Source organism: Chinchilla lanigera, unplaced genomic scaffold (genome assembly GCF_000276665.1).
Source record: "Chinchilla lanigera isolate Chin_1 unplaced genomic scaffold, ChiLan1.0 scaffold00156, whole genome shotgun sequence".
In the NCBI taxonomy this organism is placed as follows: domain Eukaryota; kingdom Metazoa; phylum Chordata; class Mammalia; order Rodentia; family Chinchillidae; genus Chinchilla; species Chinchilla lanigera.
The window spans coordinates 1,341,638-1,353,454 of record NW_004955557.1 but is presented as its reverse complement, the minus strand read 5'-3'; the positions used below and the strand labels follow the sequence as shown (position 1 = coordinate 1,353,454).

Sequence of the window (11,817 nt, the reverse complement as noted above, 5' to 3'; positions counted from 1 at the left end):
AGAAGAGAGAAGAGAGAAGAGAGAAGAAAGAGAAGAGAGAAGAAAGAGAGAGAGAGAGAGACTCACTATAAGACTCTGGCCTTGAACTCTTGAACTCGCTATGTATCCCAGGCTGGCCTTGAACTGGCTTTTTTTTAATGTCAGAAATCAAACTCAGGACTTTGTGCTTCCCAAGCAGGCACTTGTGCCACTGAGCTATATGCCCTGCTCCTTGGCTTTTAATTTTTATTTTGAAATAAGGTGTCACTAATTTGACCAGGCAGGATTCCAATTTCCTACCTTAGTCTCCTGAGTACTGGGATCACAAGAATGCACCACCGCGCAGGCTGATTTTTAAAAATTATGAATAGTAACTGTAAAAGAAGGAAGAGTCCATCTTACTTATTTCCAAGCAAGACACAGTCTTTTTCTTATCCCTCTTAGGATAAATAGCTTAGATTAGAGAAAGGTAATCACAGGGCTATACCTATTTTTCAACTGGAACAATTTAAACCCAGTTCCCATTGAAGAGTATCAAGTTTAATAGTGCAGAATTTTAAAAACTAGGCCAGGTGTGGTGGTACTCGCTGGTAATCCCAGAACTGGAGGTTGAAGCAGGAGGATGGAAGCTAGTTCAAGGCCATCCTGAAATATATACTGAGTTCAAAGACAGTCTGAACTACCTAGCAAGACCCTGTCTCAAAAAAACAATAATTGAGACTAATGTAGAATTCAACAGTACACAAACTACAAATGACTTAAATAATTTCCATCTGACCAGTTGTCAAATTCACATTGAGCCTTGATAGGCAACATTTAAAATTATCCATAGATCACCTGGGGATGGTGGTACATGCCTGCAATCCCAGCACTCTTGAGGATGAGGCAGGAAGTGCAACAGTTCAAAGCCAGCCTGGACTATATAGCAATATCCTGCCCAAAAAATAAAATAAGTAACAAAGTTATCCACAGACCTAAATTTTAGGCCTACAATTATTTTAAGAAGAATTATTCTCTCCTGCCCCTAAACCTATGTATAAAAATAAAGAATCAGACTCAGAACTCCCTATCTTCCCAGACATTAAATGGTAGTAGTTAATCAATGTGCACAACTTCAATCAATGTGCATAAGACAAATTCAGGCCAAAATTTAAATTCTTAAAAATTATATATAATCGGGTAGAGATGTAAGAGCACCACAGAAATAAATAAAATAAAATCATATCATATGAAATTAAATGGACTCCCAAATACAGTATTAGCTAGTTGGATTGCAGCTAATTATTAATAGCACTTTTTTTTGGTGGTGCTGGGGACTGAACCTAGGGCCTTGTGCCTGCCAGGCAAGAACTCTACCACTAAGTCACATTCCCAGCCCCGTCGCTAATTATTAACAATGTTAAAGCTTTCAAAGAAATTCAGCAATGCCAGGATTATAGTTTTATTAGAGGCAGAATATATACTGGAGCTTGGTGGCATACACCAGTAATCCCAGCATTCTGGGAGTCTGAGGCAGGATGATTACACGTTTGAGGCCAGCCTGAGCAATTTAGCAAGATGTATCTCAAAATAAGGGCTGGGCTGTATTTCAGGGTGAAATCCCCAGTGTTCAACACCCCAGTACCATAAAAACATTTTAATTTTTTTTAATGTAGTTTATTAACACGAGCTGAAACATTCCATTTCAACCACATTTAGTCACTCAGCCTTTGCCTCATTCTGTAACACCTTCTACCTTTAAATGTATCATCCTTAAGCCTCCTCGTCAATGCAGAAGCATACTAACATTTTTTTCACAATCACTGCATTGACTGAGCTTTCAAATGGAGAGATAGCCAGGAGTGGTGGTGCACGCCTGCAATCCCAGCACTTGGGAGGCTGAGACAGGAGGATCATTGCAAGTTTAAGACCAGCCTGGGCTACAAAGTGAGCTGAAGGCCAGCCTGAACTGCACAGCGAGATCCTGTCTCAAGAACACACACACACAAAAAAAACAAAACAAACAAACAAAAAAACAAATAGATATGCCTACAATGGTAATCAAGTTTGCTGGGAGTTGAGCAGATGTCTCCAAAATGCTGAGGTGGTATTGATATCACCAATGAAAGTCACCAGGGACTCAACATCTGTGCCTCTTGCACTACTATAGCACCTCACTGTGAGTTCAGTGAACTTAAGAGTAACAGATCACAGACGCTAAAAATACTGTAAAGATTTATTTTTATTTTTATTTTTATTTTTTCTTTTTTTTTTTTGGTTTTTCTCCGGTACCGGGAACCGAACTCACGACCTTGCGCTTGCCAGGCAGGCGCTTTTGCCGCTGAGCTAAATCCCCAGCCCCTACTGTAAAGATTTAAAGCATCCATGTTCACCTCAACTAAAACTTCATAGTCCTCAACTAAAAAATACTTTATTAGTCCTTTAATAGTGTTTAAAAGATTAGCAATGTTTCTAAAGTAATTTATTTATCTAAATTATTTGGACATAGATACCTGAAGATAGGAAAACTACTTTGATAACCTCCCAACTCTAGGTATTATTTAAAACTGAAAGTAATGTGTTATGGGATAAATCGAGTACAAATCTCTACAGAAGGTTAGAACTTTCTTGTGAGTACATTTGGAAAGCTGCGAGATTAGAATGTTGTGATGGCTCAAAATGCTTTAACTACTGCTTCATTTCTAATAATGGTCATGGTAATTTTAGAATTACCCATCAGAACAAAATTAAGTACCAAATTAAGGTTTATGGGGGGTTTTCCCAGTACTGAGGATTAAAACCAGAGACTCACACATGCTAGGAAAGTGCTCTACCACTGAGCTGCATTCCCAGCCTAAAATTGTTTTTTCTTTTTTAAATTTGTTTGAAAAAGTAGAAGTGAAGAGTGAGAGAGAAATTGGTTCTGCAGGGGCTGGGGATTTAGCTCACTGGCAAAGCGCCTGCCTGGCAAGCACAAGGTAGTGAGTTCGTTTCCCGGTACCAGAGGAAAAAAAAAAAAAAGAAACTGGTTCTGCAGAGCTTGGGCTGAGGAAAAAGCAAGATAAAAGAACACCCTGGAGAAAGGAGGGCAGGCTACTGTGAGGAAAAGCCATGCTAGCCAAAATTTAAGTTTAGAAGCTTGTTTAGGGATGTGGGTGTCACCTGGCAATCGAGCACTTGCTTCATGAGTTCTGAACACAACCAAATTTTATCACACAAAGCAACATATATTTTTACTGATATAGCTGACAACTATCACATAACAGAAGTGGTACAAATACTGACTATTGTTTCCAGTCATAAGGTAAGGGCGAATGCGGAGATGAAGAGGTATATTACAGCCGAGAATGGTGGTGCACGCCTGTAATAGGAGGATTACAGTAATGTGTTATGGGATAAATCGAGTACAAATCTCTACAGAGATTTGATAGGAGGATCGTTGTGAGTTCGAGACCAACATGGGCTACAAAGTGAGCTCAAGGCCAGCCTGGACTGCACAGCGAGACCCTGTCTCAAAAAAGACAAAAAAAAAAAAAAAGGTATATTACAATCTAATAGGTTGAGGCTTCCTTAAAGATGTTTATCTTTCTTGTACCACTGAGTTATATATCCCTGGCATGTTTATCTTTCTTAGTCACGTCTCAGGTTCATATGCATTTGAACACTTCAGTCTTATTATGAAGAACATTTCCACAGATAAGGTTTTATGTGTTCAAATTGTATCAAAAAGTGATATTACTATAGTAATTAATCTTACAAACTTATTTTGCAATGACATTGTTATTTCTATTAAAATTATGTAATCAATGGCTTTGGTGCATTTGATTTGTTTTTCAGATAGGCTCTATGTAGTTTAGGCTGGCTTCAAATTCACAGCAATCCTCCTGTCTCAGCCTCCTGAGTGCTGGGATTTACAGGTGTGCACCACCACCCCGGGCTTGACTTTAGCGCATCTGATAAGACTCTAGGACAGGGGCTGGGGATTTAGCTCAGCAGCACAGCGCCAGGTCGTGAGTTCAATTCCTGGTACCAGAAAACAAAACAAAACAAAACAAAAAAAGACTCTAGGACAGTGACAGTGAACCTTTTAGAGCTTTCAATGACAAGCAGCCTGCTGCAGTGTGTCACAGGTTCACCACCACTGCTCTAAGACACTGCCTTCAATTTATTTCTTGCCCTTCATTGCAAAAAATCTAATACTTTCATATCTATGATTAACTAGCAATACACTGTATTAGACAAATTTTCTTAATACCATTATAAACATCTCTAATAAATATGCTGCAAAACCAAAAGGTCTAATTAAGATGAATATCCCAAAGGAGCCAAAGAATTTTCAGATGACCTGGTTCATTTTATGGGACCATTGTTCCCTTTGGTCTGGTGACATCCTAAATTCTCTAAGCAAGTGTGAAAAGAAGCCTGGCATGGTAGCACAACACCGGTAATTCCAGCACTTGAGAGGCTGAAGCAAAAGGACTGCCACGAATTTGAGGACAGCCTGGGCTATATACAAAATGAGTTCAAGGCCAGCCTGAACCACATAGCAAGACACTACCCCCGACCAAAAAAAGATTGAAAAGCAGTTAATAATGCCAATTCCAAATATAAACATGAGAAGTAGAAGGTAGCAAGCATAACCAATATTTGAGCCAAGTTTTTGCTCAAAGATGACCTAAAACTCTGTGCTAAGTTATTCATTAGGTATAATTTCAGATTACTACAAAGTTGACTTATAGATGACAACCAAATTTCCATTTCATATTCCTTCATAGAGAAGGTCTTTTCAGAAGTTGTACAGGATTTTTACTTTAGAATTAACATAAAGGTTAAATGAAAAGCAATCAAATTTAACTTCATTTACAAAGGAAACAGACAACCTACGATGACAGTTTCAATTGTATTTTATTTCTTCAATATGCCATATTTTAATGGATACAGAGCGCTTTTACTTGGCATCAATTATTATTTGATTCTGAAATAATTTAGCTGTATTATATCAGCTGGCATGATTACTGATCTCTCCATTCCTTTGGGGTGACTCTGCCAACAGGAGAAAGGTTCCATTCTATTCCAATTTGTGTTGCTGTCTGTAAGAATTAAAATTATGTCAGTTACACATGTTTAAACCAAAGTCCACTCCCCCATGTAGCTTATTTCTTGAAAATGCTAACAACATTCGTTAAAATACTCAAACTCACCTGGATACAGAACCCTCCACTAAGTCAAAGCTAACTGTTGCCCTAGTTCTCCAGAGCAGTGTTGTTCAGCAGAACTTCCTGAAAGACATCTGCATTGTGCAACACAGTAGTCACAAGCCACAAGTGGCTATTAAGCACTTAGATGTGCCTAGCGTGACTGAGGAAATTTTTGTAAGAACTGCCTAAAAAACAGCCAAAGAGCACTTTGTAATACTATACCCCTTCATCATTAAGGAGTATATTTTCCCTCCAAAAGCTTGTCTGATCACACATTGTTAGACACCTGTATCCTAATTCAGTACACATTTATTTTAATAGTATCTGAGTATACTATGGGCTATGAGTATAGATCAGCAGAGTGGTTGATTAGCATGCAAAGGCCCTGAATTCAATCCTTACCATCAAAAATCTTGTACCTGATTTTGGTTTTTTTGAGACAGTCTCAAGATGTATTCCAGGACCAGGGATGTAGCTCAGTGGCTCAGAGCCACGGGGCAAGTGCAAGGCCCTGAGTTCAATTCCCATTATAAAAAAAAGGAAGACATATTCCAGGCTGACCTTGAAATCATGGTGATCCAACTGCCTCAGCCGCCCAAGTGCCAGGATTATACAAGTCTGTCCCCATGCCCAACTCAGCTTCTTTAAGACAAGGGTTGATTTTTATCTTTTAAAACCAACCTAAATATTCATTGAAATTTTAAGCTACTACTTTTAACCTGTAAATACAGTGACTGACAAACAGATTGGTGTAAGATACAAAAAGCTAAAGTATGGAAGGCAAGTTATAATACATCTCTTCATTAGGAACATTGTACTCAGTTCTACCACAAAATTTTAATTGTTCCCTGGACTGCCTTAGTTCACCAAAGTATCTTCAAACCAATGGCTCTTGACTTTTTTTTTTTAGTACCAGGAATCGGTACTTGGACCTTGTGCTTGCAAGGCAGGCACTTGTGCCACTGAGCTATTAACACAAAATTTTGGAAGAAAAACTGATCACTAAAGTATGTATAGGAGGATGACCCAAAACTGTAAAAATCCTGGCAACTACAGAACAAAAAGCAACCAACAGAACTGTTTCATTTTTGTTTTTGTGATGGGGATTGAACCCTGGGCTTTATGCATGCTAAGTACATGCTCTACAACTAAGTTGTATCTCCAGCCCATGATAGCAATTTTCTAATTTCTAATTTTCTAATTTCAATTTTCTAATTTTCTAATTTCTAATTTCTTTTTCACAATTATCTGTATTGTGCTGGGTGTGGTGGTCCACACCTGTAATCCCAGTACTGGGGAGGCTGAGGCAGGAGGATCACTGTGAGTTCAAAACCAACCTGGGCTACATAAGCAAGTTTAAAGTCACTACACTACATAGTGAGACTGTCGCAAAAAAAAAATTATTTGCACTGCAACTGAATGATGGGTAAAGCATGAAGGAAGTGTATTTTTACTCAAAATAAAATCCTTTTATCACCTACACAATATGGAAAGGGCCACCTTGTGATCCAGTAAACAATGTTATTTGAAATGTTAACAACACTAGATGGAGGGGAAGGGAATGGGATGTAAACAGAATTAAGATGTCTTATGTACATGTACCAACTCCCCACAATGAATGTAATCATGTACTACAAACATATACTAATAAAATTTTTTTTAAAAATGGGAGCCGGGCGTGGTGGCTCATGCCTGTAATCCCACACTCCTTTCTCATTGGCAGGAGGATTGTTGCAAGTTCGAGGCCAGCCTGGGCTACAAAGTGAGCTCAAGGCCAGCCTGAACTGCATAGCAACAAAAAAAGAAAAAAAAAGATGGATGAATACTGAAAAAACATTTCCACTGAGTGGGTGATTAGATAATCTAAGTCCCTTCTAACTAGAAATGTATACTTTTATGTTAAAACACTTTACACAGATAAAATAAGATTGAAAAATATCTGAAATAAAAATTATTGAGGTAGAGGGTGTATCGCTTCTTGGCCTTTTGGCTAAGATCAAGTGAGGTAGAGGGTGTAGCTCATTGGTAGAGTGCTTATCTAGTATGTGTGAGGTCCTGGGTCAGATCCCCAGCACTGTTAAGACAAAAAAAGAATCAGTAATACTTACATATGCCCATACAGCAATACAGAATGTGGCTCCACCAACTAATATAGCATTACCATATTTGTCATGGAAATCAGGTGTACGTTTCTGGTGGCTCTGCCTTGCCACCATTTGTTGAATGCTTCGAACTTAAAAAAGAATACAGAAAAAAAATGTATCACTTATCAGGAAAAGAGAACACATGTGATTGACAATGTCAATGAGAAAGCCAAGCAAGTTAATTGTATAGTATTGCACAGTTGAATAAAATGTTGCACTGCAGCTAAAAACCGAGTAACATAGTCTGAAATACATCAAAAATGAGATAAATTGCCAGGGATGGTGGCACAAGCAGGTAATCCCAGTACTAAGAGGCCAAGGGAGGAGAATCTCAAATTAAGACCCAGCCTGGGCTACTTTCAATTTACTGAGACTTTGTCTCAAAACAAAAAATAGGGCCGGGGATGTAGCTCAGCGGTACAAGCGCCTGCCTGGCAAGTGCAAGGTCCTGAGTTTGATTCCTGGTACCAAAGATAATAGTGATCAAAACAAAAAATAGAACCACAGTTAGAGACGTAGCTCAGTGGTAGAGGGCTTCCCCAGCATGTATGAGGGCTCAATTCCCTGTACTGAAGGAAAAAAAAAAAGGCAAGTAAACTCAAAATGAACTGCAAACTAAAGCAACTAACTGTTTATGGCCTTAAAATTTCAACCAAAAAACCTCCAAAACTAGGGCAACCTGAACTTTACTAAAAAATAATTACTAATAAAATTACTAATGAATAAGGCACCATGCTATATAAAACAGAGCATTTAAAAATGTGTAATATTCTAGGATAAGCCAGCACACATCTGTAATCCCAGCACTCAAGAAGCTGAGGCACAAGGATAACCATGAGTTCCAGGCCAGCCTGGGCTACAAAGTGAGTTCAAGGCCAGCCTGAATTGCATAATGAAAACCTTTCTCAAAAATACAAAAAAAGATTCAAGGACACCTGGGGCTATACAGGACATCAAGTCCAGCCTGTACTACATTGTATGACCCTGTCTCAAAGAAAAAAAAAGTTTGATGCCGCGTGTGGTGGCACACACCTGTAAGCCTGTAATCCTAGCACTCGGAGGCTGAGGTAGGTGAATCCTTGTGAGTTCAAGGCCAGTCTGGGCTGAGCTCCAAAGTGAGCTCAAGGCCAGCCTGAACTGCACAGCGAGAACCCATCTCAAAAAGATATACAAAAAAGAAAAGTTTGAGCCAGATGTGGTGGGGCATGCCTGTAATCCCACTTGGGAAGGTGCTTATAAAGCATTTGGGAGGCTGAGGCAGGAGGACTGCCATTATTTCAAGGCCAGCCTGAACTACATAGTGAAACCCTGTCTTAACAAAACCAAAGGAAAAACAGAGTGTAAGACACAGACTTTGTTATCTGGTTATTCCCAGTCTGGAAAAGGATATGACATATGAGGACACAAATCACTTATAATACACAGAAGTAGAATTAGTTTAGCATTTAATTTTGGGGGGCCTTTTTTGGAGGGGTACCAGGAATTGAACTCAGAGGCTTGTGGTTACCAGGCAGGCACTGCGCCACTGAGCTACATCCCCAGCCCTCACTTAGGACTTTAAATGGCAGAAAGGATTTGGTTCTATAGATGTAGAAAAGGGGAATGTGAAAACAGGCAGAGACATAAAAATCATAGGCACTGAAAAAACAATTAAGTTTGGTTGAAAGACAAGGAGTATAGGAAGGTAATAGAGAATAAAACTAGAAAGGATTGCAGAGAGCTACTTTGCTTAGGTAGGCAAGGTAAGGTGGTAAAGGTTTTTGAGTAGGATGACAAGTTTTTACTGTTACTCTACTACAAAGGGTAAAATGAGTTCTCAAACTGTTCCTGGAGGTTAAGGAGGTGGGCTTAAAAAAGAGCCAAGACTTGGAAAAGCTATTTCCAGAAGTTTTTCTTCCTTCCTCTCCAAATTAGGTAGCAGGTCTTATTGTTTTAAAGAGCCCCAAAAGGGGGGTGTGTGTGTGTGTGTGTGTGTGTGTGTGTGTGTGTGTTAAAAAGCATGTAAAAGAAATGGCAACCTTTCCCATTCACTAACACTTAAGAACAAAATGGTGTTTATGTGGTACAATGGGTTATTTCATGGTAGTCACTGACCATTACTGGTTCTCCTAACTGCCTTACATTATTTTCACCTTAGTGACACTCAGGATGAACAAATTCACAAACACTTCACAAGGTATTCTGCTCCAGAACAGTTCTAATAAAGTGAACATATGAACTGGGCATGGTGGTGCACACCTGTAATCCCAGTACTCTGGGAGACTGAGGCAGGAGGATTGCTAAATTTCATTTCCACAAAGGGCAATTTAGCGAAACCCTGTCTCAAAGGTAAAAAATACACAGGGCTGGGGATGTATCTCAGTTTGAAGGCCCTGGATTCAACCTCCAGTACCACTAAAGGAAAGAGGCCAGGCGTAGTGGTAGACACCTGTAATCCCAGCACTCAGGAGGCTGAGGCAGGAGGATTGTCACAAGTTTGAGACTGGCACGGGCTACAAAGAGAGCTCAAGGCCAGCCTGAACTGCATATCGAGACCCAGTCTCAAAAAAAAAAAAAAAAAAGGAAGGAACTGTAATCCCAGCACTTCAGAAGCTGAAGCATCGCCATGAGTTCGAGGCCATCCTGGGCTACATAAGAGAATTCAAGGCCAACCTGCACTACACAGTGAGACACTGTCAAAACAAACATAGTGAGTTCAAGACCAGCCTAAGGTACAATTAAGACCTTGTTTAAAAAAAAAAAAAAAAGGAAGGCAGGCAGGAAGGAGGGAGGAGAAAGAAAAGAGAAAGCAAGCATGCATTCAAGTCTCACACTAGAGGAAAAAAATTAAAGCAAAAAAATCTTTCCCTAAAGTACAAGAAGACCCTACTTGCTCAAAGGACAAAGAAATTGAGATTACCAAGAAATTCTGGCTGAAAATTCAGATTATCCAAGTAGATTTCCTTAGACCTCTCCTCTATTTTTTTTTAAAAAATGGTAACTACACATTGGTAATCTCACACAATCCTCAGCAACCCTATGAGATATTATTTACTCTTTTTTGGAGACTGGATCTCGCTGTGTAGTTTAGGCTGGCCTTATGTAGAGGGGGCTGGCCTCTAACTTTTGCCTCAGCCTCCGGAGTGCTGGGACTACAGGAGTGCACCACCAAACCCAGCGAAGATATTATTTACTAATCCTTTATTTTACAGAGGAGAAAACAGGTTCAGAGAGATTAAATCGGAACTATGGCTTTTGGCATAAGAAAAGCCAGGTGGCTTTTAAATTATTTTCAGAAAGCAAAAAAATAAAGGGCCGGGTATATAGCTCATGGCCACAGTGCGTGCCTGGCAAGTGCAAGGTTGTGAGTTTGATTCCCGGTACAAAAAAAGAAAAAATAAGTGAGTGTCTAGAACACTATCTAGTAATAATGTAAGTGAAAACAACAGTACAACTACAGAAGCTAATGGTAATTGCCTAAGATCATCTTCACTCACGTTATTCAAGGTCACCTTCAGTACAAACCAAGTAAGGAACTTAATTTTTTCTCTCAGTACATAATACAGGACTCAAATTTCCCTGCACCTGCCTTTCAAAATAAGATTTTTAAAAATGACCATGATTGCTTTCAGGCCAGTTAATAGTTAACAACCCACAAATAACTTCAAAGCTGCAAAGCTACCACTTAGGTTATCACCGTGCAAGGAAACCAAGTAAAAAGCTAAATATACTTTCCTACGATGGCTACAGGGTTTGGAGAAAGGTTCTTCTAGGTGGGGTTATGCGTAAATGTACCCGCAAACTAAAATTTACGGCATCACTGAAGAAGTAAGCTGTCCACCAAGAGTCGCTGAGATAACAAGTTACTTAAGAATTAAAATATAGGGCTAGGCGATGACTCCGATAGCAGAAAGAGGGCAGGGAAACGAAACAAAAGCACTGGGAGAGAAAGCCAATGCTAAGGAAATTTTCCCAACCACGTGGGACGAGGTAGGAGAAAAAGCATTTAGAATGAGGATGTCGTTGGGGGGCTAAAGGGGAGAAACGGATATATGGCTGCTATTATAAATGACTTGACCACAATTTTTGCTCACCTGGAAGACGACCTAATACGTTTTTGGCCAAGGGAAACATCGTGGAGCTGAAGATGAAACTGTGGTTACTGCAGCTGCTGGTTTGGTGCGAATTACTTCCAGATACCCTTGCAAATAGCCCTGAAAAACAAAATGGCTTCCTGTAGAGATCCTTAATGAGATTTGATGTAATCTCGCGAGATTTGTAAAAAACCTATAGAAATTGTAATCCTCTTTATCACGAGGCAAAACAAAGGCTTTTTGGGAGATGTAGTTTGAAGCATTGTAAGTGAGGTAGATTGTAGTTAACAAAGAATGAGCAAACTAGTCAATAGCCAGGCCACCTCAAGAGGGACCGCCCTAAGAAGCCCCTGGGCCATGCCCTGATTGTAAAAGTGACCACTAGAGGTCGGACTGCCCTCTGTCATCTCCATTGAGGAGCCCCGGGTAATCATGACTAGAGAG

General features: G+C 39.6%; 1 protein-coding gene across 1 annotated transcript; it reads right to left on the bottom strand.

Moving 5' to 3' along the window:
• Positions 1 to 4,844: 4,844 nt before the first annotated feature.
• LOC102020494 (cytochrome c oxidase subunit 7B, mitochondrial) lies at positions 4,845 to 11,521 on the bottom strand. The gene is made up of 3 exons (XM_005412627.2): positions 11,374 to 11,521; positions 7,265 to 7,389; positions 4,845 to 5,048 (listed from the first exon to the last, which is right to left on the bottom strand). Exons 1-3 carry the CDS (start codon positions 11,411 to 11,413, stop codon positions 4,971 to 4,973), a joined length of 243 nt encoding a protein of 80 aa, XP_005412684.1. The 5' UTR covers positions 11,414 to 11,521; the 3' UTR covers positions 4,845 to 4,970.
• Between the last annotated feature and the right edge of the window lie 296 nt (positions 11,522 to 11,817).

What these genes read in the sequence shown, in the direction of transcription:
- LOC102020494 (XM_005412627.2), bottom strand. Translation starts at nt 11,413, where the DNA reads ATGTTTCCCTTGGCCAAAAACGTATTAGGTCGTCTTCCAG. An exon ending in CGTATTAGGTCGTCTTCCAG is followed by an intron (nt 7,390 to 11,373) that starts GTGAGCAAAAAT and finishes TTCTTTTTTAAG; the next exon opens with TTCGAAGCATTCAACAAATG. An exon ending in GTATTGCTGTATGGGCATAT is followed by an intron (nt 5,049 to 7,264) that starts GTAAGTATTACT and finishes TAATTCTTACAG; the next exon opens with ACAGCAACACAAATTGGAAT.